Here is a 27,389-nt window from a genome sequence, read left to right on the forward strand (position 1 = left end):
TAGAAAAACTACAGCACAATTCAGGCCCTTCGGCCCACAAAGCTGTTTCTGAAACTGTGGGGCATCCATAATTCTACAACTCCACAAGGAATAGCAGCAAAAGTAACAAATTTATGACTTCCTTTCAAAAGTTAATTTGGGTTTTTCTTTGGGCAAACATTCCCCTGCCCTCTCATTCCACTCCTAATCTACCCCCACCTACCTTACTGAAAGATTCTAAAGAATCTGTGCTGATGATATTATTTTACACCAGGAAAGGAGAAGACATACCAAGGTAAAAATAAAAGATGAAAAAAAGCAGAAAGAGCAGCAGAGGCATGGAACCACAGGTGACAAGTGGATAAATGAAAAAGAATTGATTGAGAAGTAGGATTTGCTGATGTTTTTCCACTGGCTTACCAGTGTGCACAGCTATTCAGTTGCAGCAGATAGCCCAAAAAACTGAGAATTAATAATTTGGTTTTGTGAAAATGTAATTTATTTCACACATTGGCTTAAAATGTAATTATATATCTTTTTGCACTAAAGAAAATAAAACGTATTTTCCAGTAGGGGGAGCCCCAGCTCCAGTAACTTTGAAACTTCAGCAGCCTTGTGCAACTCAGAATCACATTCACCATACAAAATACCTGATTAGGTTGCATGTACTCTTCTAGATAAGTACGGCACAGTCTCCTATCCCAGTCATCAGTAATATGACCACCATACATAATTTCACCAAAGAGGTAACGCAGATCTTCCCATGGTACCTAAAACAGCAAAGTTTTTGCAGCAAAGAAATCAGCAAACAATATTTAAATACTAAAAATTACTATGAATAAATTATTTATGAAGGAATAATACTTCAATTCCACTAAATAATATAGACATAGACTTTATAAATATGGTTTTAATATATTTATCTTAGCCTTTTGCTGTAGTGAAGGACAGGAAGACCTAATTATAGAATAAGCAAAATTACCCATTGAAAGCAACCTTGCAACTTTCTTATAAAGCACATCTGGGAATAAGTACAATGGTTCACCACTTATGATACATTCTTGATGCTCATTCACTCATGAGTAACTCCCTAACTGAATTATTGGCCTTTTATACTGTTTGCCAAGAATATCTTTAACATCACAGCAACATTGACATAAAATCTCATAATTTTACACCAAATTTATCAGTTTCACAATAGCATGATCAAGCTTTCCCAATAAGTACAAAATAAAATTCATCTGCCTAGCCATTGGCACCTTCACAGGCCTTCTACTGCCTCAGTGCAATTACTGCAGAAACTATTTTTGTTCAAAATATACTTGTGCCTGTTGTGGGTGAAATACTCAGTTCAAATGGACAGAAACCCAACAACATCATGAATCCTCCAATATCTCTTTCAGACTCCCAGAACCCAGTTTGAAGACCTGGTGCCCAGACTAAAAAATATATACTTTTTGGCAATATATGTTTCCCTTTTCAATCTTCGAAGTTGTGTTTTTCACATCAAACCAAAATTCTGCATTATTACAAAATAATTAAAATTGTTTTAAGATAAATAAAGGTCACCAACTAGATGTATTCTTCACACATCTAGGTAGATGGCATCCAAAATGCCAAACTGTTCTCTATTCATCATTTCAGCTTACAATTGTCAGGCTGACTGGAGAGAATGAAAATATCACCTAGCACAACAGAGTGAAATCCATCAGCTGAGACATAACTACTGCAATCGAGAAATCAGGGAGGGCTGGCACTTCAATAATAGTCTTGGATCACTGTTGGAGAATAATGGTGACATGTCTGCACGTAGTATCATAGCCCTGCCTGCTCTTCCATCCATATCTTAATGGTTTAATCATAATATTTGAGCCCTAGCCATTAGGTATAATGCACTATCAATGAAGTAAAGTTAATTCATGTACTGATATATCGAGTTTATAAGGAATTTTTAAAAAATTGCTAATGGGGGGGAAATAAAGCACTGACCATTTTGTTGCTTGCCAGTAATGTGTAGAAGAAAACATTTCTATCACTCTTAATAACTTAATGTAACCCTTTTCTGTGCAACAGATAGAGGTTTAAGGAATTTGAAACAAAAATAAACTTCGGGAATGTGTAAGGGAACAAAGTTGCAAAATACACAGACAATACCTACCTTTTACTGTCTGTCAACAACTTCAATTATTCACCATAAAAATTCAAAGATTCAATTTTTTTTAAAATTAGAAGCTTGAAAAATATTTTCAATGCTTCTTGTAGTTATGGACTCATAATCAGAAACTGGAAAAATTTCTGACATCCGAACATGAACACCACCATTTCACAAGGTTATTAAAGTGGTCAGCAATCACTCAACGACAGTTTCAAAATTGGTCAAAAGAAGCCTCAAATTGCTAGTTAAACTCGGGAATAAAATGGAAAAAGACAGAGAAAAGAAGAATAGATGAGAGAAGGCAGTGAGAGAGAGGGAGACGGAGGGAGTGCATGAGAGAGAGGGGAGAGAGAAGGGGGAGTGCACAAGAGAGATGGAGGTGGGGGAGAATGCACGAGATGGGGAACTGCACACGGGAGAGGGAAAATGGGGGAGTGCGTGCAACAGAGAAAAAAAAAACTGTAGTGAGACAGGGGCAGTGGATGTGGGCAGGAGAGGGGGACCGTACGTGAGTGAAGCCGCGGGCATGGTGAACTCAAGCGAGGCCGGGGGGGAGGGGGAGCGTGTGTGAGGGACAGAGATCTCTGCTAAGTTTTTCATTGTATTTCAATCCATGATCTGGGCAATTTTAAATTGTGTTCTTAGTTCTGAGGATAATTCAATATACATAGTTCTACAGTTTATTTTCCACATACTCTCCCTATAGTGTACAAATAACATCACAACACACTGATTTCTGCATAAATGTATTTCATGCATCTCTGAAGTACCTGTGTGTTAGTTTCCAAATAGCTGTATAACACTTGAACTGAAATTGTCAGGTCTCCTGTATTAAAAGGATACTTTCGATTCCAGCCCTGAGGTCCAAATTTGCGACGTTCAGCCACACAGGCGTGGAAGTAGCACAGTGAAAACAGTATTGCCTTAAATTCATGTTCACGTGAGCACTGATCTAGAATATCCTGTCATAAAGGTATACAAATTTGTGAAGGTATAAGATTTTGTTCAGAGAAGAAATAACAAAAATTGTCACCTAGTAACATATATTACAATTGTTTTTTTGTTAAATTGGATGAGAATATCAAATTTAACCCAAGTCAGGTTGCTGGATTAAATTTTAAATATATTATTCTATTTTACCAACAGCTGGACATGCATGCAACTATTTGGTTTTTGGTGACAAAATGTAAATGCACTATTTATTCTGTGTTATCAATAGCTAGTATGGTAAGCAAGTTTTTTTTAATGTAACAAACAAGATGCTGGAGGAACTCAGCAGGTCAGGCAGCATCTGTGGAGGGAAATGGACAGTCAATGTTTTGGGTCAAAACTCTGCTTTGGAGCACCTGGACAAATGCAAGACATACATCAGGCTACTGTTGATCAATTACAGCTTGGTGTTCTACACCACCATTCCCTCAGTGCTAATAACCAAGCTTCAAAACCTGGGCCTCTGTACCTCCCTCTGCAACTGGATCCTCAACTACCTTAGAGGGAGACCACAGTCATTACAGATCGGTAATGACATCTCCTCCTCACTATCAACACAGGCGCACCTCAAGGATGCGTGGTTAGCCCACTGCTCTATTCTCTCTACACTCATGACTAAGTGGCTAAGCACAGCTCAAACACCATCAAACATTTGCCAATGACTCCACTGTTGTTCGTAATATCTCAGATGGTGATGAGGCTTACAGGAGTGAGATAGATTGGCTGGTTGAGTGGTGTCGCAACAACAACCTCGTGCTCAACGTCAGCAGACCATGGAACCGATTGTGGACGTCAGGAAGGGGAAGTCGGGAGAACAGACACCAGTCTTCACTGAGGTCAGTGGTGGAAACAGTGAGCAGCTTCAAGTTCCTGGGCGTCAAATTCTCGGAGGATCTATCCTGGCCCAACACATTGATGCAATCACGAAAAAGGCACGCCAGCGGCTCTACTTCGTTAGGAGTTTGAGGAGATTTGGTATGTCACCAAAGACTCTTGCAAATTTGTATAGATGTACGGTGGAGAGCATTCTGACTGGTTGCATCACAGCCTGGTACGGAGCCTCCAATGCACATGATTGCAAGAAGCTACAAAGGGTTATAGACTCAGCCAGCTCCATCATGGACACAACCCTTCCCGCCATCGAGGACATCTTCAGGTGCCTCAAGGCGGCAGCATCCATCATTAAGGACCCTCACCATCCAGGGCATGCCTTCTTCTCGTTACTACCACCAGAGAGCAGGTCAGGAGCCTGAAGACCCAAGCTCAATGATTCAGGAACAGCTTCTTCCCCTCCGCAATCAGATTTCTGAACAATCCATAAACACTACCTTATTATTCCTTTTTTTTTGCACTATTTGTTTATTTTTGTAATTTTAGATTTTTGTGTCTTTGCACTGTACTGCTACCACAAAACAACAAATTTCACGTCAGAGATAATAAATCTGATTCTGATTCATCTGAACTCAGCTTTTCATGTCATTCTCAATGATCTCTGCAGTTTTAGTACTTATTGCTGATGCTTTGCCGATGGGTGAAAAGAGCTGTGTGTGCATGTAACAGTGTGGTCCAGACTTGGACCAGCTTCTGAGAGGCTAAATTATGGAGCTAGACCATCTTGCCTATTGTTACCATTTTGTAAGTCATCAACAAGTGGAAAATAGATCAGAAAAAGAGATTACAAATAAGAGATGTTGCTTCTTCTACTTCTTCTGAGGTTAAAATTTCTCTTTCCGTTCTTGAGTCCAAAAGTCCCAGCTCATTTCCAATTGCAGAGACAGACTGGTGACCTTCACCAACGTCACTATAAGTTGACTATAAGTTGACCATAAGGAAACAAGGCCAGTGATTGACCTTGATTCTTTTTCCCTTCATTCAGTGTCAGAAAGCATTTGGTTCCAACTCTGCATACACCCAACAAGACATGGGTGAGAGCAGTAATGAGGAGCTATCTTAGGCACCAATTCCCATTCTATCTTTGATACAGGTCAACAGGGTGGGGATCCAATACATGATGGTACTAGCTATTTTTAAACATCCGTAGAACTGCAAATGTATACTAGTTTGAAAGGAGCAAATGGGCAGCATAATGGCACAGCTAGTGGACCTGCTGACTCATAAGCTCCAGCGACCTGGGTTCAACCCTGACCTCCAACGATGTCTGTGTGGAACTTGCGCATTCTCCCAATAATTGTGCGGGTTTCCTGAGTATTCCATTTTCCTTCCACTTTCCAAAAACCTGTAGGCTAATTGGCCACTGTCGATTGAGCCTGGTGTGTTGATGAATCTTGGGCGGGGTGGGGGTAGTTGATGGGAATGTGGGAAGAATAACATGGGTTCGGTAGGATTAGTATAAAAATGAATGCTTAATGATTGGTGTGGATTTGATGGGATGAATGGCCTTTTTCTGTGCTGTATCTCTCTATGACTATGATGCAAGAAATCATATATGTACTGGCATTGTAATGATAAAGGATCTCACATAAAAGGCTAACGTAATTATACAAAGCAAATGCATCTTCCCTCCTCCACAAGCAAAACTGAATGTCCTGCACTGAAAATTGTCAGAAATTTTAACACAATTTTGTGAAACAAGCCACTTTCCCAATTCACCATTCTTGTTTATGCCCATGCACGGAATATTTCAGCTGCAAATCAATCTTTACGGTCTGTCAAAATATTGAAATAATATTAGCCATACCTGATCAAAATTATCCAAAGCTGCATGGAGATTAGCTAACATTCCATTTGGTGGTTCATTGGTAATTTTGATCGAGTCCTCAAGGATTCCTTGCGGAATAATATGCTCTTCAGGAGTTGGAGCAGACTCAGCACTCATGAATGCACGATAGTCTGGATGGGATCCTTCACTGCACTTTTCAAGAAGTTGTTCTAAAATGTTGAGCCATTTAGCCACTAAGTGAATATTCTGCAGGCAATTTGAACGTCTGTCATTAAAGATCGTTACATACCAACAAATTTTATATTTTTAAATTAACAAATCAAAGTTTTTAATTTTATATATCGCATTATCAAATATTAATACAATTTTTTTTCTTAAAAATGAAACATTTGCAATAAAGAAGAACAAACTGCTCTCATAGTCTGAGGCACTTCCTCAGGATCTAGGATGCCTTGCATCCACTCTGGTTTTGCAGGTTCCGTGGTGGCTAATAGAAACCACAGACTCTTCTATAGATGGGGCAGGCAGTGGCTGCCAGGCCAAGTGGATGGTAAGTTTGTGAAATAGTGCATTCCTTCCACCACCTACACGGGGCCTCTGTGTCCTCCCACTGCAATGCCTTGAGGTTCTCAATACCATCTTAAATGTTCCTTCTTCACTTTGAGTCACCATAGGCTAGAGAATCCCTGGAGTCAATGTAGGTAAGGAGACCAAAACCAAGGTGTAAAGGGAGATACAGGCCTAACGTGGTTTTGAGAACATCCTTAAATTACCTCCTCTGTCCACCTGGCAAGACGGTGTACAGTATTCCAGATGATGGCTCGCCAATGCCCTGTACAACTGAAGCAAAACCTCCCTCATTTTGACCAACACAAGACTCCAGAACCAATCATTCTGTTCTGAACTTTCACAAGAAGAGTTTACCAGGTGATCAGAGGAAAGGATTCAAGAATGTGCTCACAACCTCCTTGGAAAATGTACCAACTCTTGGGAATCCATGGTCCATGATAAGTCAAACTGGGGAAGCTGCATTTTGAATGGTTTGTGAACCTTGGCTGTGCATCAGAAGCACAAAGCAGACTCGTGTAGATCATGGAAGAAAGACACCATCTTACAAACTACCTGACCACGTCAGGTACCTCCTGCCCAATTTTTGGAAGAGTTGGCAATCACACAGTGACCTCATCAGTCACTTCAGAACCTACAAAACTGTAGAAGTTATCCTCAATCCCAACTGCCGAAAAAGATAGTATTGAAACACAACTTTCTACTTTTATATTCAATTCACCTAACAATAAGTCAAAACATCCTGTTGGCTTTCTTAATAACGTGCCATATCTGCATACTAGCCTTCTGTGAACTTTGCACGAGAAAACCAAGATCCCTCTGCATCTCAAGGCATCTCAATGTCATACCACTGAGGCAGCAGAGTGGTGCAGTAAGTAGAACTGCTGCTCCACAGTGCCAGAGACCTGGGTTCAATCCCGACTGCAGGTGCTGTCGGCGGGAAGTTTGCTTGTGCTCTCTCTGACTGCATGGTTTTCCTCCAGGTGTTCAGATTTCCTCCCACATGCCAAAGACATTCAGGTTTGTAGGTCAATTGCCCCTAGTACATATGTGAGTGGTAGAATACAGGGGGTGTTTATAAGCATGTGGGGAAAATGAAAAAATGGGATTAATGTAGGATTAGTATAAATGATGGTCAGTGTGGACTTTATAGGCTGAAACAGCCTGTTTCCATGCCGTATCTTTGACTGTAATATGCTTCCTTTATTTTTCTTGCCAAAGTGGACAGTTTCATATTTTTCTACATTATATTCCATTTATCAGTTTTTTTTTCCACACTCATTTAATCTGTTTATATTCTTTGTAGGCTCTTCATGTACATTTCATAACTTATTTTCCTATCTGTGTGTCATCAGCAAATATAGCATTCATACTTTTGGTGCTTTCATTCGTCATTTTTACAATCTGTAGAAGTTGAAGCCCTGTAACACATCACTCATTATATCTTGTCAACCTGAAAAATACCCATTTCTGCCTACTTTCTATTTGCCTTTAGCCAGCCAATCCTCCATTCATGAAAATATATTGGTTACAAAATCATTGAGTTTTTATTTTCCATAATAATCTTTGATGTGGCACCTTATCAAATATCTTCTAGAACTCCAACTATTGTATATCCTTTGGTTCCACTTCATCCACATACTGCTTCGTCAAAGAATTCCAATCAATTGGTCATTTGTGACTTCCCTTTCACAAAACAATGTTTACTTCAAATTATGAAAAAAAGATACACATTACAGTGCAGCTTAACTTGCCTGCAGGATAACCCAGTGTCCTTCTTTAGAAGCTTTTACCACAGCTTGTTCAGCAATTGCTTCTTGCCCTTGCCCAAGGGATACATTGTGGAGTTTTCCAGAATCAATAGTAAAACCAAGTTTTTTTCCTGCAAAGTATGATATAATACAACAATATTTAGGCAATAATTTTGACCAAATGAATATTTTCTAAAGGTTATGTGCATTGCCCCCATATGTTAATGTTAAAGACACCAGCACATTCAACATACTTGCAATAACAAAAAGCATGAGAATCATGTTTGTTACATTGGTGTTATAATAGAAAATAGAACAGGAACAGGCCCTTAAGCCAATGACATTTGTGCCAAACATGATGCCAATTTAAACTAATCCCATCTGCTTGCACATGGTCTATACCCCTCCATCCCCTGCCTGTTTACATGTGTCTAAATGCCTCTTAAATGTTGCTATGGTGTCTGCTTGTGCCACCCCTCCTGGCAACACATTCCAGGCACCTACCACTCTCTGTGCAAAAAAAACTTGTCTTGCAAATCTCCTTTGAACTTTCTCCCTCTCACCTTAAATCCGTGCCCTCTAGTGTTTGACATTCCCACCCTGGGAAAAAGACTATCGATTTTATCTATGCCTCTCTCATAATTTTATATACTTATCTCAGGTTGCCCCTCAACTTGTGACACTCTGTAAAAAAAAAAATCCAAGTTTGTCCAACCTCTCTGCTGACGCCCTCTAATCTAGACAACATCCTGGGTAACCTCTTCTGCACCTTCTCCAAAGCCTCCACACCTTTTCTGTAATGTGGTGACCAGAACTGCACAAAATATTTCAAAGTTGGCCTAACCAACATTTTATGTAGCTGCAATGTGACTTGACAACTTTTATACTCAATGGCCTGACCAATAATGGCAAGAATGATGTATGCCCTCTTTTCCACCCTATCCTCTTGTGTTGCCACATTCAGGGAGCTATGGACTTGCACCCCAAGATCCCTCTGGCTCTCAATAGTTTCCCTCTTCCCAATGGCTTTCCACTGAACCTGGATGGTCAGGTTTCAGACAACATCATCTCTGCATGAATGACAGCAGCTGGCTGATGGGTAGAAGAAAATCTTTGCTGGAGTGGGAGTGGTGGGAGGACCAATGCTTCTTCCTGATAGGGGACAGCAGATTTAGAGTTACTGCTACTCAGCACACCTTGTACAGTAAAACCCCGATAATCTGGCACTGGAAGATCTGTTAGTTTGGGACCAGATGGTGCTGGAATAGCAGAATTTCTGGACTGCAGGATGTTAGTCCAACCAATACCTAAACCAACTTTTATTTCACCTTTTAAATATATACAACAGTATAATAAATTTTCCAGTGAGTTTAAAAGGAATGGAAAATATACTAGCACTCTGGACCCTGGATCTCACCGCAAACCTTCTTACCTTCCTGACCCCTGGTGTTCTGGACCCCAACCCTGGCACCAGCCACACACCCAACGCACAGTCTTCATTTGAGCCCTGGCCACACTCCAGGCCCCTGGCTCACATTCTGGACTGGTGTGTGCGAGTCAGATATTTGACTATCAAGACTTCTGAAAAATTAGATGCTGGTCTCTGCCCAATACATCACGGCACATCCCTCCCCACCATCAGTAGTACCTACAGGATATGCTGCCTCAAGAAGGCAACATCCATCAAAGATCCCCACCATCTGGGCCATGCCATCTTTTCACAACTACAATTGGGCAGGAGGTACAGAAGCCTGAAGTCCCACACCACCAGGTTCAAGAACAGCTGCTTCCCTTCAACCATTCGGTTCTTGAACCAACTGTCAAAACCCTAATCACCACTACAGTTTAGCAATACTATGACCACTCTGATCACCTTGCACTAAAATGGACTTTGCTTTTTTTTTGTTCTAATTGTGTTTTTTTTCTTGTAAAAATTGTGTATATTTATGTTTAATTTATGTTTTTTCTTGTGAATGCTGCTTATATGATGCTATGTGCCTGTGATGCTGCTGCAAGAAAATTTTTGATTGCACCTGTGCGCACATGTTCTTGTGCATATGACAATAAACTCAACTTTGACTATCAGAGTTTTACTGCAATCTGCAGAACTGCTGGGGACCTCCGCAAGTCCCTTTGGGCAGCACTCCATAGCTGTGAGGGCTGCAATCTGAGTTGCACAGCAGCGCTCAGAACATCAGGTGGTTGCTGCTTCAAACTCTGGTGAGGTGGCAGCTATTTTGGATTGGTTCCTGCATGGACGGTGTTGGTGGGGGCTGCAATCAGTGAAATTACTGTGGTAAAATGGGAAGGGCACTCAGAGAGCACATGGGGCTGTGCAGAAGTTGGTGAGTGTGCTGGTATGGTTGTGCCAGACCGGTTAGTTACCTGCTCACCAACACACAGCACAGCCCACCCAGCCAGATGAGGGAATACTGGGTCCAGGAGCTTGGAATAGACAACAGGATGAGTGGCCAGAGCTGTAGAGAGGGGGTCCAACATAAGGAAGAGGGTAAATAGGGAGAGAGTTGAGACAGAGGGGGACCAGGTGCCCTCACCCCCTCTTGAGACCCACTCTCCAGCCTGCTGCCTTCCCAGTGGCAACCTGCTGATTAAGTGCTGCTGCCATCAGCCTCCGTGTCACACCAGCTTCACGGAGGGAGCGCTGCCCAGCGCCGGCCCTCACCGAGGGAGCACCATCACTGCCAGGACCTCAAATTTGACATTGTAAGGCACAAGTGGGAGTATTGCATATTGTTGAAGGTACCTTTCAGTAAAATAGGAGTCCAGCAAAATGACATTTCTAGTTTCATTCATGTGACAAGTTATGGTCAAGAATCATTAAATTTACCATTTATCTTTGTTCCACCATCATTTTGTGTGTAGGATATCAGTAAAAACAAAAAAATTCCAAATTTCTCTTGTTCTGTCATCATAATTGCATGTACACCACGTAATACACTTGATGGCATCATGAATGTAATAGATATGCATCATGGCACCTATTTTGAGTGCCACAGATAGCTGTTTCTCATTTAGCTCTGCTCCCCTCTTGTCACAGGAAGCATAAAGAAACCAAGAGCAAAATTACATTATTCAATACTTCATATAGAGCTTGTGACTGTTTATGTATTTATGCAAGGTATATGTACTCAGGCCACTGTAGTTGTTGGAATTGAAGCATTCATTGCAGCTTCATACTTGAATATTTACATTTTACCTCATCAATGACATACAAGGTGCAAATGACAAGATCTGCAATAAGATTACCACAAAAACATTTTTACCAAAATTATATGGTATCAAATTTCTTATAAACCTCAAGCAGTGCTTCACACAGTGTAGCATTTTATTATTGCCTAAGGGCTTAAATAGTTGCATTCTGCAAATTCCTGCATATTCCTTCGTTAACACTAGAAATGACTGTTGCTGCTGAGGTAGACTGGAGATATTTGGTGTTGTGCTCTAATGTTTCATGGCATTCTGATCACAATGAACAGAAACTACAAATTGGTGGAATACTGTGCATCAGTGAATACAGTTTTTTTTAAAAAGGCAAGGAAATGCAACAGAAGGTGATGATGTAGAATGTCTATATTACAAACGTTGTGCAGTTGAAGTGCATACTTACACACTGAATGAAGGAACGTGGATAGAAAAGGCACACAAGTTTGAGATGGGTGAAAAAAAATACTCATGAAAAATTGATACAAATGCCATTTTCCCTCTGATTTTATTCTGAATTTAATGCTAAAATTGTTCTACATTTTGAGGTCTGAGTTTCTAAATATAAAAAAACCTGATTCATAGTTTATCAAACCCTTCATAATGAAGGGTTTGATAAAAAAAAAATTAGAGCCTAAAGATCCAACTGTTTGGCACAACCTTTTTGTTCTCCACATGACTGGATTCTGTCAAAATTTGATTTTGTGCTAGGTATATTTGCTCTGGTTGGAGGTGTGTCCATCTGGTGTTTTACATTCGTGTGCAAGAGACCACTGGAAATGTATAGTGTTTTCAAATAGGCTGCAATGCATATTTTGGACAAAACTGCAATTCAGACATAAAAGCGAGCCTCAACTAGATGGTTTAGGGCTGCTTGCTGTTAATTAAAAGGGGCTTGACCATACCGAATTTCTTGTCGAGTCCAACACCTGATTTCCAGAATGGTCCTCTTTAAGTAGTTTTCTCAACATTCACAACCAAATCGCAGGTGATGTCCTCAAGGTCACCTCACACCTATTCTACCTAATTCCCATCCTATCCCCTAATCAACTCTCTGCCCAACTCCCAGCCCTTACCCTCTTCTAATCACCTCTTTGCCTGAATTAGATCCCTGACTACCCCAAGATACAGTACATCCAATCAAGTAACGCTAACTCTCCTTGCAATCAGCAACATGATGGAAGGTGTTGACAATCCATTCAAGCAGCACTATTCAACAATAATTTGCTTACTGATGCTCAGTTTGGGTTTTGCCAGTGCCAAGATCACCTGAATAAAAGATCAGCTTGAGCCCCATGAGTGACTAAATTTTGCTGCAATGGCCACCGAGCAGTACTGCATTCACATACCTTTTCTGACACCTTAGCATTTCTAGCCTGGAACCAAGTCAAAATTAAAAAAGGGGATGTAAAATATTTCAAATCTATGTAGTGGAAGGATGATAGTGAAATGATGGGCCAGATTGCACAAATTTACTTTCAGTTCCATACATAAATGCCAGCTACGTTCTGCTTACTCTTCAGCTTATCACTGACTTCAGTGCCAGATGTGAAATACATCTGTCCCTCAACTACATGCCAGGGACTGCTGGTGTAAGGAGCGTCACCTCAACTATTTTAATGATATTGCTGATCCTTAGTAATAAGGTTTCAAATTAATTTCTAAAACAGCAAGATATTTTATAAAATTAATATTTTTTAAAAAATTAATAAATAATTTACAAAATAGACACTAAGCCTATTTGAACCAGTTTTAAATATCTTCATCGGAAATATTTAAAAACAGTTCGAAGGCCTTTTACAGTCAAAATGCAGTCAGGATGTTTTGAGTCCCATTCATTACGCATGGGTTGCTGAGTGTGACAACTCTTCAGCAATAAGAGGTCAGCTTGTTGGTTCTCCTTCCCTTCCTATCCAGACAGATAGGATGAGCAAGCAGGCACCACAGCAGCAAGTTTGGTCAGTAAGTCTCATCCGGCCCACTGTTACTAAGTCATCAACTGGTGGAAACAATAAGACTGCTAATTATCACTTGAACAATATTGGAAGGATATTTTTTTTAAAAAAACACTGAGGGTTATTGAAATATATGTTTTTAATCACCTGCAGCTGTCAGGGCAAAGGCAAACACCATAAATATTTTTATATGGAATTTAATAATTAGTTTATTTGAATACAGAAGAACAATAGGAAGCAAAAGGAAAATGGTATAAAAAGATTGTCCTAGCTTCTTGTTTTCTTTTAACTGGTTACCACAGCGTCCTTAGAATTACACAACGTCTACATGGCTTGCAATTTCCAGCACAGTGATTCACTGAATGGACATGCACTACCCACTATGAAACGTTTATATCTCTGTGACTGTTCTAGTAGCATACGTACCCAAGGCCTCTACATCTTTCAGTGGATCAACCCCGGAAGAGAGAATGAAGAAGATAGGAGATGCAGGACCACTTTCTCTGAATGATTTAATAAATTCTGTCTGACGACCTTCAATGTATTTTGTTCCAAGCTTCTCTTCCACAAATTTTCTGTAAAAGCATACATCATAAGTTTATTGCAAACACTAACAGTCACAAATCCTTTGGGATAAATGCTGAAATAACATTGCTTATGACAAAAGAAACTGAAGGAACATTACAAAGTTTAATCATTAGAAGTGAAACAAGATTTTAAAAATGTTGCTTCAGTTTGCAGTGAGGTTGTGTGATGATTGTTCTTGGATGTAAAACTAGCTGTCACTTTCCCAACAGCTGCTATTGCTTTTGTTTATATTTCCTTTTTTCTGCACATCATTTACCTTACTTCCCCTGTGTTTCTCCATATCACTGGCCTCAATAATTATCCAAACTGGGTCACTTTATTGACCAGACTCATCTGGGTTCAGCACAGCTTTGGTTGCCTAAGCATAATATTATACATGGATTGCAAGCCTGGTTTAAGTTTCATTGGGCATATTTGTTCATTATCACTCATTTAAATTTGGTAATATGACTGTTCAAAAAAATTTTTTAATTAATCCTTCATTTTAAAGTTCACACTCTTCCCTGAGTGATCCCAGGCATATTCCTCCATCAAGTTGTCTTCCAAACCTTTAAACTCAAGCCACTTATTTCCTCCTAGATCTCAGGGCCCAGCACCTTCCCTGTTGAGAGCTACTTCCACTATGGCAGAGGGGAAGCCATGTTTCAGAAAGGAGAGGGACATTTCAGAAGCACGGGAGTGGAAGGGCTCAGCATTGGAACAAATGTGATGGAGATGAAGAGAGTGGGAAAAAGGAATGGCATCCTTACAGGAGGCAGGGTGAGAAGATGTACAGTCAAGGTAGCTGTGGGAATCTGTGGATTTGTAAAACATGTTAGTGACCAGTCTATCTCCTGAGATGGAGGCAGAGAGATCTAGAAAGGCAAATGTTGGAGATGGATTACATAAATGTGAAAACAGGATGGAAATTGTCAGCAAAAGTGATGAAATTTTCAAGTTCTTTACGGGTACAGGATATGGCAGTCATCAATGTATTGGAGAAAGAATTGGGGGAATGGTCTTGAATAAGCCTGGAACAAGGATGGTTCCACATATCCAACAAAAGGATAGGCATTGCTTGGGCCCATGCGAATTCCCAGAGTACACTTTTAATCAAGAGAAAGTGAGTGAAATCAAAGGAGAAGTTGTGAGCATAACGACCTTTGTAGACAATCCCAACAGCAAAAAATGTGAATACTGCTCTGCTATTATAGCTCAGGAACTCAGAAACTTTGATACTGACATTGCTACATTGAGTGAGGCATGTCAGGCATCATCAACATAAGCACTACAGCAACAGTGTGTCTCACGAATCTCATAAAAGAATTTCTTCTCAAACAGCACCTTACAGAAACCCGTCAACTCCCAGATTCCAGGAGGCACAAAGTTTCTACAGTTTCTGGGCTGCTCTGAAGTCTACAATTTCTCGTACCTGTGAAGAGACCCTTGACTTCTCTACCAAGGAAAATTGGGACTGATTTGATGAGAATGACAAGGAGTTCAAAGAACCAATCAACTGCAAATGTGAGGTAATTCTGGATTCTCCATGTTTTTTCAAGGCAAAAGAAATAGCTCTATAGGCATCTGTTTTACCAATATTACAGTGTCACAAGTATTTCATTAGCTAATGAGTACTTTGGATCATAATAAATACTACATAAGTTTTCTGGCCAACATTTATATTTCAAGCAAGATCACACATAGACTACAACTGTATGTCACCATCAAAATATAAATAATTAGGTGTTAAGTACTTTAAGGTTCGACAAAATAAGTAATTATAACCTACTGCACAATGATCAGATTACCTTATTGCATATGTCATACGATCTGGACGCAAAGCACGCATCATAATAAGCTTCTGAAGAGAGCTATTGTTTTTCCATTCTTGAGGAAACTCCTCTTTTTCTGGGCATTCAGATTCAACAAATTTTTTCCAACGTTTGACTGAACCTTCAATATCCCTATCCAAACCACGAAATTCATCCATGAAGCTCATTGTCTGTGGACATAAAAATAAGTAGGGATTACATTTCTATTTTATTAATAGTATTGCAAAACATCAAAGTCCAACACCAAAATAAAACAGAAAATGCTGGTAATTCTTAGCAGTCACATAGTGAGAAGACAGAGTTAACATTTTAGATCAATAACCTTTCATCAGAATGTTCCATTTATGAACATTCTAACTTTTTAGAATCTTATACCCCTTCCTAATTTATTTATTAAAGGTAATAAATATTTGATATAAAAGAGGATTTATCAGGATTAATTGCATATTCTTGTGTTCTCAGCTGGGAGCCACACTGAGGCAACAAGGGTCTGGAATCTGGAAAATAATGTTGCTGCTCCATCTTTAATCTGCATTTCTGCACCCAGATGCAGTGTTAGTACAGGGTTGTTCATTTGGTGTTTTGAATGGAAACCCACTGCCAGCTGGAATCAGTTAGGTTAGGGATTTTCACATTCAGATATGCATGTGAATTTGAGAATTTACTTGGCTAAACATGGAAATGTGGGGATTTCCCAGTTCAGCCCATTAAATTCATAGTTGAACCTATGGTGTAGAAATTCCTTATGGTCATTTTTCAGGTGTGTGAGAATAGATTCCTCACGTGACTAAAGCAGGAGAATCCAAGGCCCCTGTGTATGAACAGCATAAGCCCTTCAGCACTTATCACACCTTGACAGGAAGCTCAGCTTTCATTTATCCAACATTATCTTTCTGACTTGTCTAACAGCCAGGCCCCAGTGCCCACTCTGCTTAGGGCAACCCAGTTTCTGGAAAGTATTGTAAAACAACCATTTAGCCCTGATTAACCCATGCAAGTGTTTTAATAGCTGTTTTAGGTGCTTAAAAACATTATCTAATCAATGTGATTAGGCATATTTATGGAATCATTGCGTTCAGGACAGAGTCCCTCTTTGTTCTTGTGTTCAACCTTGATAATGAGCAAAACGCATAACAAGATCAACTCCATTATCTTCAAAAAGGAAAAGATAGTTTTATTACCAAGTACTACTGAGTTATGGTTTTTTGAATTGCTAATTATATTTTGACAAAAAATATGCAAGATCTAAAGAACAAATACACAGCTGCTGGTGAGCAATTTCCTTTAAAATCTTTATGTCATTTACTTCTACTATGATTTTTGCAAATAAATAAGACTGTTAGATACAAGTATGTACCTTTATTGCACTCCATGCTGCGTTTGACAGGAAGTCTACAGGACTGTTGTAATTATGGTCAATATTAAATCTGAGCAAGAAGTCAAGTTCATGAGCATCTACTTCCTTTTTCAAAAGTAAAAGCTATACAAGGAAAATTGGACATTACATTATTTTGACATGAACTGTTATTTTATATCCAATCCTACAACCAATCCTAGCATGCAGTCAAAATATTACTTTCCTAATCCCTAGTATACCTGATATGGGAATATCAAAACTCTACAAATTTCAAAGTTATTCACTAAGTGTCCATTAATATTTTTAGAAACAAAAATATAAGTGCTGACCAAATTTCAGTTAAACATTTCAAATGCACACCTGAAATGCCAGCTGAGTCATAAAGGTAAGTTTATCCCTTTCAAATAATCCACGGCTAACATAAATGAAGGTTGAGTATGTGATTGTATCGATTAGATTTGTCACCCTCTCACGAACATCATCGGCCTCTTCAGCCTGTTGTACAGCTTTGTGAAACACAGCAGCAAATGCCTAAAGGATAATTAAATTGTTAGCTATTTACTGTGACTGTGAAAGTTGTGTACAAATTGCATGCAAAAATTAATATTAACCTTGAGTGAGAATCTGTACATAGGATTGATCATATTAAGATCACTCATGATGAAGTAGAGTAGTGAAGCTCTGACAGCTACAGGACGATAATGTTCACGAGCTTCATCGATCTTTACTTCGTTGAATTTAGCTTCAAGCACCTACACAGAAAAATTAACAATTAGGCTGTGGCATCAAGTATATTTTTAAACAATTTTCAATCTCCAACTTTTCAGAATAATCAGCTGTGTGCCCTTGTATGCTGGCACCTTGCTCAAAAGGCCAATATTTACACATAATTCTTGACAGCAAACCCACATGTAGCACATCACAGCCACCTCAGATTCTGCCCTTAGCCTAAACCCACCCATACTCATTTCCAAGGAATTTGTGGACCGAGATTCAGGAGTGAGAGCCCTAGTCAACCTTACTTTTTAAACTAAGGTTGTTGGAGCCAGTCATGGTGAAAATTAAGTATAGAATAGATTTGAGTTGTGTGTCTTTCTGATCTGTGAAACTAACTTGAAAATGTAATTAAAACACAATTCCCTGATGACTTCAGACATTTCTATATGGTTTTGCTCTAAAACTATTTTTTATTTAAGTGAAGCAATGGCTCATAAAAATGTTACTTCAAATGTGGTTTTATGATACTTCATGCTGCAACACATTTCAAGTTGTTTAGCTCTCATCATTAGGATCCCATTAAATCAAAAGAAGATTGAATCGAAGAATATATTGAGAGGGTTGACTAAAATGTTTGGCCATAAAAGAAGGATTCAAAGAGGAATTCACTGAGGAGTAGAGAGATTGCAAGGTGAAATTTCAGAGATAGATCAAGGCAGCTACGTTCTCAATAAGACAAAGGGAAAGACAAAGTGATGTAGCAGAAGTCAGAGTCAGGAAGTTCAAAGGGAAGGCTGGCTTGGAGAAGGTTGCAGAGTGGAAAGGACAAAGAATGTGATGTAATGTAATGACGTGGATCAGAATTTTAAATCTGACGCACTGGAGAAACCAGTCATGCAGAATAACAATGACCAGAGTGACGGATAAGCTCAGTTGATACAGATAAGATATGGATAGTAGAGGTTACAATGAACCAATGTTTATGGAAAGAAGATGGAAAGTTATCCAATATCACATTGGAAAATTTAAGTCTGGATGTGACAAAGACATGAATGAGGTTTCAGCAGTAAATGAGCAGAGGCAGCATGGAGATAGATGGACAGGATATAGCATTAGACACATAGCTGCGGATCACATGAAGTTACATTTCTAGATTGCATGATTTGGCGTTAGACTGGGGAACAAGAATTCTATGATTGTATAAACTGAAGATATACAAGCTTAATTTTTTTAAAGAAAGGAACTTTGAGTGGCAGCTACATTTTATAAAATGATGGTTGGATTATACACCTTCTACCACTCAGAAACAGTTAAGCAATGCACTTGCAAGTGAAATTGGGACAAGCTTTTAGCAACAAACCCTTAATATTGTGTTCATTTGCTTTTCCATACCTTCATTTCTATTTCAGCTGCTGTATGCTTTGTGGTTTCAAGATTTTTTACCAGTAATGTATCTCCAAGGAAATTCCCGTCTGCAGCTGAAAGCCGTGTTAATAGTTCATCCTCAAGTAACTTCAGTTCAATTTTGAAATGATTCTGTTGCTTGGTGAGGTCAGACTAAGAAAACAAAGGAATTCTCTGATGCTATTTCCTAATTTCTCTGATGCTATTTCTAACAAACTGAGTAGCAACATAACCTTTTCATCTCAGCAGTAGGTTTATAAGTAATAGTCCAGCAGTTTTAGATTTATAGCACTGTCAATTATGACTTTTTGAGTGCTGAATCACTTTTATGGTGATAGCAATTTAATACCACATAGAAACCACACAGAAAAATAATTTCATTGAGATAGCAAGGAGTGTAAATGTGTTGCAACATTTAAAACACGAACCATCAGTTCCTATTATATTCAATTGATAGTAATTCAAAATGCTATTACAAATTTATAACATTAGACCAGCGATTAATATCTTCTTGGACAGTCCTTCAGCATCAAGGATGACTTCTCTCCATCCTAACTTGTGGGTTCTGAGTTGACCGATGAAGTCAATGTGCAGACTCTTCTACATACCACAGCCATAAGGAAGGGCAGGACTGGCAGCTCAATGTTCCAGGATACTGATGCTAAAGGCGTGACAGAGGTGCAGCGAAGAGAGGAGGGGGAGTTGCCTTCTTGATGAAAGAGGACATAACAATGGTCATTAAAGAGGGTATTCTTGGGGGATCATCCAGTGAGGCCATATGGGTAGAACATAGAAAAGAAGGGGATGGTCACTCTGATAGGATTGTACTTTTGGTCCCCCCAGTAGTCATTGGGAATTGGAGGAGCAGATATGTAGAGGGATTGCCACTAGTTGTAAATATTATAGTATGAGTGGGAGATTTTAACTTCCCTAATATTGACTGGGCCAACCACAGTGTAAAAGGCTTGATGGAGTGGAATTTATGAAATGTGTCCAAGAAAGCTTCCTTTATCAATTTGAAGAGGGACCAACAAGAGAAGGTGCAACACTGGACCTCCTCCAGGGGAATGAGGTAGGGCAAGTAGCGAAGTGTCTGTCAGCAAGCACTTTGGGTCCAGTGACCATAATTCTATCAGTTTTAAAATAGTTAAAGGGAAGATACGACTGGTTCACAGGGTACAGTACTGAACTGGGGCAGAGCAAATGTTGGAGCCATACGGTGGGATCTTGCAGTAGTTGATTGGGTGAGATTGTTTGCAGGGAAAGGAGCGTCTGCCAAGTGGTAGGTCTCTAAAAGTGTGATGTCAAGAGTTCAGGGCCTGCATGTTCCTGTTAGGATGAAGGGCAAGGTTGACAGGTTTCGGGAACCCTGATTGACGAGAGATATTGATGCTAAAGAGGGAGGCATACACTGCGCATAAGCAATTGGGAACTAGTGAATCTCTTGATGACTACAAGAAGTGTAGGAGTGCACTTAACGGGAAAATTAGGAGGGCAAAAGAGGATGAGAGGGATCTGGCAGGCAAGGTGAAGCAAAATTGCAAGAGATTCTATAGGTACATTAAGAATAAAAGGGCGGCTAGGGAGAGAATAGGTCCCCTTAAAGATCAGCATGGCCATCTTTTTGTGGAACCAAAGGAAATGGGTGAGATTTTTAATGGAAATCTCTCTTCAGTTTTTACTATGGAGAAAACAATGGAAGCTAAGGGAATGGGGGAAATGGGTGATATTGCCTTGGACCACATATGAATTAGCAGGGAGGAGATATTGTAGGTCATAAAGTGCATTAAGGTAGATAAATCCTCAAGGCCTATCCTGGTGCATTCTCACACCTTGTGGGAAGCTAGGGAAGAAATTGCAGAGGCCCTGAAAAGATTTTTGCTTCCTATCTGGCCACAGGTGAGGTTCCAGACAACTGGAGAGAGGCTAATGTGGTACCATTGTTTAAAAAGGATAGCAAAAACAAGCCAGGAAACTACAGACCAGTGAGTCTGACATCGGTGATGGGTAAATTGCTGAGGGGATTCTGAGGAACAGGATCCACCAACATTTGGAGAGACAGGGTCCAAATCGGGACAGTCAGCATGGCTTTGTGCATGGGAAGTTGTGTTTAGCAAATCTCTTGGAGTTTTTTTGAGGAGGTAACCAAGAAAGTAGATGAAGGTAGGATGGTGTCTATATGGACTTTTAGCAAGGCCTTTGACAAGGTCCCTTATGGCAGGCTAGTCTGGAAGGTTACATCACATGGGATCCAGGGGAGATAGTGGATTGGATTCATAATTGGCTCAGTGGTAGGAAGCAGAGGGTGATGGCTGAGGGTTGTTTCTCAGACTGGAGGCCTGTGCCTAGTGGTGTGCCATAGGGGTCGGTGCTGGGACCTTTGTTGTTTGTAAAATTTACATAAATTATTTGAATGTGAAGGTCTGGTTAGTAAGTTGCACATGATACTAAAATAGGTAGTGTTGTAGACTGTGTAGAAGGTTATGAAAAATTATGAAGAAGGTAGTGAAGAAAGCATTTGGCACGCTGGCCTTCATCAGTCAAGGATTGAGTATAGTTGGGGGATCTTGATCAGCTAGGTATGTGGGCTGAGGATTGGCAAATAGCTTTCAACCCAGATAAATGTGAGGTGTTGCATTTTGGGAGATCAAACCAGGGTAGGACTTGAACAGTGAATGATAAGGCCCTGGGGAGTTTTAAGGAACAGAGGGACCTCAGAGTGCAAGTGCATAGTTGACTGAAAGCAGTGATACAGGTACAGTAGATAGGATTGTGAAGAAGGCATTTGGCATGCTGGCCTTCATCAGTCAGGGCATCAGTCAGAGTATAGTTGGGAGGTTATGTTGCAGTTGTCTAAGACATTGCTGAGGCTGCCGTTGGAGTATTGTGTACAGTTTTGTTCACCCTGTTATAGGAAAGATGTTATTAAATTGAAAGAGTACAGGAAAGACTTATCACGTTGTTGCCTGGACTTGGGGGCCTGAGTTACAAGGAGAGATTGCATAGACTAGGACTTTATTCCCTGGAATGTAGGAGATTGAGGGATGACCTGATAGAGGTATACAAGATCATGAGGGGAACAGACAGGGTGGAAGCACATAGTCTTTTTCCCAGGGAGGCGGTGATAAAAACAAGATAGCAAAGGTTTAAGATCAGAGATGAGAGATTTAAGACGGACATCAGTAGAGCTTCTTCACGCAAAGGGTGGTGCATATTTAGAATGAGCTGCTAGAAATAGTGGTTGAGGTGGGCACATTAGCAACATTTAAAAGCAATCTAGATAAACACATGGATAGGAGAGGTTTAGAGGGTTATGGGCCAAACATGGGCAGATGGGACCAGCTCGCTATGCAACATGGTTGGCAAGGACAAGTTGGGCTGAAGGGCCTGTTTTCTGTGCTGTATGACTCTATGATCAGTGTTGTACAGCAAAGGCAAGTTGGAAGAGGTTCACTGTTCTACAGATATTAAAGTATAATCCCTTCTTCTTGTCTGCAGTATAAAACGCTCCTGAAATGAAAGTGCTCTACAGATACTGAAGACAGAAGTTCAGCAGAAGATCCAATTCTGAAGAGCAGATGGTGAATGGAAAGAGAGCTGAAGGCTCAACAACTTGTTGACAACCACAAGGCATATGGGTTCTTCAGCACCGTCATCAAAGGCCCCATGTCACAAATAACCAAGAATTGAGGTGAATGTATCAACAATACAAAAGGTAGTCAACACCCACTGTAAAGAACATTTCAAAGACATCCTCAACACGAACCTGTCCTTGGTGTTGATAGCCCTGGACTCCAACTCACAGCAGTCTATTCCATCTAGCTCTGCTGCCACTCTAGACTGACATGATACCAAGAAAGGCCATATTCCAACTAAAAATTAACAAGTCCTCAGATGCAGACAGTATCCGTTGATGAACTTATAAGCTCAATATCGCATTTGAGAAGAGGAGCATAATCCAGGGAACCTTAGAGATGCCACAACTGTGACCATCTTCAAGAAAGGAGACAAGTCTGTGATAAATAAAGAGGGATCTCCCTGTAGGTTATCGCTGGAGGATTTCTCAGCTGTCTCTTCCTAGTGGCCAAAGGATAGCTCCTCACTCTGTGGTTTCCATCCGCCTAGACATAATGGACACCTTCTCCACAGAACAACTCTTAAAACAAAACCTACTAAACTTGGTCTTTTTCAACCCCACTGAAACCATTGATTCCATTGACTGAGAGGATCTGTGGTGCACTCCACAGAAATTTGTTTCCATCTTACACCATGATCCTAACTAATAGGTCAACAATAATGCCAACCTCAGTGAAGATTGGTGTCAAGATTCTGTCATAGTCCCAACACTGTTTTCAGTTTTTCTTGCCACAATGGTGTACCTCACATTCAACAAATCTCCTCATCCTGTGGGAATGGAGTTAATTTTAGGAATATATGGAAACTATTGGTGACAATGGTGACTATATTTCAGAACCAAGGTCATCTGAACCTCAGAAGCTGAACTATAGTATGTAAACAATTCTTGCCTTTGGAAGCTGAGCTCCATGCCATTGTTGATCCATTATTTGAAGAGCTTTTTATGTGCTTTAAGTATTCACAACTCATTTTTCACAGCTTTTTCACTCACATTGACATCCAGCCTCTCCTTAAACGCTATTCACTTTAAACATTCCCTGAACTAGTGAGTTCCACATTCCCATAAACTATTGCCAATATAGTCCCAAGTTTGGTATCATCTGCACATTTGAAAGTTGTATTCTTGACTCCAGAGTAAATTGTGAGCAGCAGTGGTCCCAGGTCTGATCCCCATAGAACATCACTACCCACTTCTTCCACAGGGTGACAACACTTAAAGTGTCATTCTAAAGTATATGCATTCCTTGACTAAAATGCTCCAGCTCTTAACGTCTATGATAGCTAAGATTTTTTTCAAACTATTTACCTAGTAACCTTTAGCAAACCTGTTCTGGGCCTTAAGAACTCCCCCGTCTTGTGAGGGAACCAAAACTGGACAATGTATTCTACATGGAATCTAGCTCAGGTCTAATGAAGGAAACTACAATTATTGAGTTTTGTATTGGATCATCCTAACTGATAAAACAACTACCTTGCCATTGCTTTCCAGCACTGGTCTTGAACCTTTCATGCTCAACAATATTTAGGTGGCTTTTGTGGTACACAGCTTTTAATTTAGGTTGGTAAACATATGCCTGGCATTAGTCTTTCCCATCTGCACATCACTAGAATGCACTTAAATTAAATGTCATCCACCAGACACAGGCCCATTGCTCAACACCACCTTCTCAAGGCAATTAGTGGTGGGCTGTAAATGCTGGTCTTGGCAGTGATGTCCAGATCTGGAAAACATGTGGAAAAATAAACAACTCACATCTAGAATGAACTGTAATCTTTCTCAAGCCTCAAGGGTTTTGAAATTAACACAAATCTTCAGGTCATCTGCAAAATGCAGGCAGTATCATTAACATGTACAGTCAGATCATTAATACAAGTTATGAAAAGTGACAAAACTCCAAAAGTGACAAAAGCAAAAAGCTCCAAATACTGGAAATGGGAAGTGAAAACAGAAAATTCTGGAGTTAATATTTCAGGTAGATAGCCATCCATCAATTCTAATGAAAGGTGACCCATTGTTAGAACTCTGTTTCACTCTCCACAGATGCTGCCTGACCTGCAGAGTATCTTTACCATTTTCCATTTTGTTTTAGAAAGATATAATGATTTTTCACTTGTGGGAAAACCTGAACTAGAGGCTCTAAAGAAAAAAAAAATCGAGCTAGTAAATCCAGTTTGGAATTTAGGGCAAATTTCTTTATCCAGAGATCATGAAGGTGACTACAACAGATAGACGCAAAGGCAAGCTACATAATTGTGAGAAAGGAACAAAAGAAAATGTTGAAAGGCTTATTGAGCGATGAAAGGTGACAATGTGCACAGTATAACACTAGCACAGACCTGTTGAGCCAAATGACCTATTATTCTGCAGCAAGTAAGATACTATCCATTAAGTACTATCCATTAAGTATACTGTGTAGCAATGACACGATCTTTAGCCCAGATTATTGCAATTTCCATGTGTGACGATGCAAATATCTAAGTCCTCAGGTTGCTGTCACTAATGACATTTGAGCTGCGAGTCGCACACCATTGCTGGGCTCATTTTGGAGCTCAACACGGGAGGGGGTATATGTGTTAAATCCCTCGCCCTCAATGGGGAATTCTGCCCATACAAAGTGTGGCCCAAACATTATTTTATTTTTGATTTCAATGGAAGGGAATGGCTTTGAGAGCCTCCTAAATGTTTAGTAAATTAATTTTTTTTATCTGATAGGTTATTAGTTTAAACATCTTAAATATTTCCTGGACTTTAAAAAAAACTCCAATAGTTAATAATCTGAATTAACAAGCTATTTAAAAGCTCACTCAAATGAGTGTTTTAAAAAGTTTTAAGAGTCATATTTTTGAGAATCAGTAAAAAGCTTTAAAATGTTGTTGATTGTCACAGAAATATTCAGTGTGTTTTGGAAGCTTTAAGTTTTCAGCTAAGTCAGCTCGCTTTGGCTCATCCATGTGATCCTTCTTATGATACAGAAAGCCCCATCATCACAGTAATCCTTATCACAGAATATCTCTCGTTCACTTAGGCACTTCTCACTCATAGGATACTGGCTTTCTCTTCTCTTCCAAGAGATGGAAGAAGCCACACTTTACCTGAGCAGCAAAATCCCTAGAATCATTTTGAGGTGCCGAATTTCCCGGTGTCCCAATGCAGTGAAATTCCAGTAATCCTGTTGGATTGCATGCAGAGTGAATTGCAGAACTCATCTCACCTTCTTGTAAAAATGGCAAGTTTTTCTATTCCCACTGCTACATTCTTTCTTCCCCTCCATCCAATAGTTCCAGAGAAGCGCTATTGAACATTGGCGCTTCTTTTGCACTGTATCCATTCATAAAATCTCAAATTTCTACATGTGCACCATCTCTTCCCAAACAGAACAGATATAGAATCCCCCCACGTGCACCCTCTTTACAAACAGAGTAGAGATAGAATTCTCCTAGTCCTCACCTTTCACCTTCCTAGCCTCCCCATCCAGCATATCATCCTTCGTCATTTCTACCAGCATCAATGGGATCCCACCAGTAGCCACATCTTCCTTTCCCCACCATTTTCTACCTTCCACAGTGACCACTCTCTCTGTGATTCCCTGGTCTCCTCAACCCTCCCTCCCCACCCACCCCTCCATGACCCCGGCACTTCCACTGCAACCACAGGAGAAGCAACACTTGTTCATGCACGTCCTCCCTCATCATGATCCAGGGACCTAAACAGCCCTTGCAGGTGAGGCAAAAATTCATGTACACCTCCTCCAACCTAGTCCACTGTGTTTGGTACTCCTGATGTAGCCTCCTCCACATCAATGAGACAAAGCACAGACAGGTTTGCAGAGCAAAGGCTATCCCCAGCTCCTGGTTGCATACCATTTAACTCCCCTTCCTATTTCCACACTAACCTGTCCACCCTCAGCCTACTCCACTGCCATAAGTGAGGCCCAATGCAAACTAGAAGAACAACACCTCATATTCTGCCAGGGTGGTGTAAAATCCAATGGTATGAATATTGAATTCTCCAGTGTCAGGTGTACTTACCTCTTGTCTTGCCCTCTCTCTGTCCTCTCAATCCACCTTCAGTCCTCGCACTTCTGTTGCCTTTCCCATGCCCTTCCCCTTCCTGGTTCCATCCACCTACTACCCACACACTTCACCAACTAGATTCCCTTCCCCATCTGCCCTTCTTCTCTCCCTTTATGGTTCCCATTATCACCTTCCTTACTTATCAGAGTCCAGCACTTGTAACCTTTGTGTTCACACTTATTACCCTCCAGCAGCTGTATCCACCTTCACCACCCTCCTCTTATCTAGCTCCATTTGCTTTTTTTCCCCCTTGTCTGTCACCCACTATCACCCACCTGCCTCTGTCTCCCAACTCCAGCCTTCTGCCCCCATCATACCCTCCCCCTACTCTGTCTGGCCATCTTCTCCCACCCATACTTGGGCCAGCTGCCATCTGTGGACCACTGTCTCACCTCTCTCCCTCTTTTCTTAAAAATGGCTATCTTCCCTCTCCACTCCTGATGCAGGGTCTCAACCAGAAGCATCGAGAATTCCTTCACTGCCCACTCCCTCCCCCCACCAGA

General features: G+C 40.3%; 1 protein-coding gene across 1 annotated transcript in view; it reads right to left on the minus strand.

Annotated features, from left to right (window-relative positions):
- dnah9l (dynein, axonemal, heavy polypeptide 9 like) overlaps positions 1-27,389 on the minus strand; it is a 242,026-nt gene that overhangs the window by 13,902 nt on the left and 200,735 nt on the right. Inside the window, exons 66-75 of the mRNA XM_052029683.1 lie at positions 19,165-19,329; positions 17,667-17,807; positions 17,416-17,586; positions 17,056-17,178; positions 15,675-15,868; positions 13,726-13,874; positions 8,126-8,253; positions 5,823-6,050; positions 2,905-3,096; positions 630-749 (exon numbers count right to left, since the gene is read on the minus strand). Coding sequence (XP_051885643.1) covers positions 630-749; positions 2,905-3,096; positions 5,823-6,050; positions 8,126-8,253; positions 13,726-13,874; positions 15,675-15,868; positions 17,056-17,178; positions 17,416-17,586; positions 17,667-17,807; positions 19,165-19,329 — 1,611 coding nt within the window. The remainder of the gene's footprint in view (positions 1-629; positions 750-2,904; positions 3,097-5,822; positions 6,051-8,125; positions 8,254-13,725; positions 13,875-15,674; positions 15,869-17,055; positions 17,179-17,415; positions 17,587-17,666; positions 17,808-19,164; positions 19,330-27,389) is intronic.

Source organism: Pristis pectinata, chromosome 1 (assembly GCF_009764475.1).
Source record: "Pristis pectinata isolate sPriPec2 chromosome 1, sPriPec2.1.pri, whole genome shotgun sequence".
Classification (NCBI taxonomy): domain Eukaryota; kingdom Metazoa; phylum Chordata; class Chondrichthyes; order Rhinopristiformes; family Pristidae; genus Pristis; species Pristis pectinata.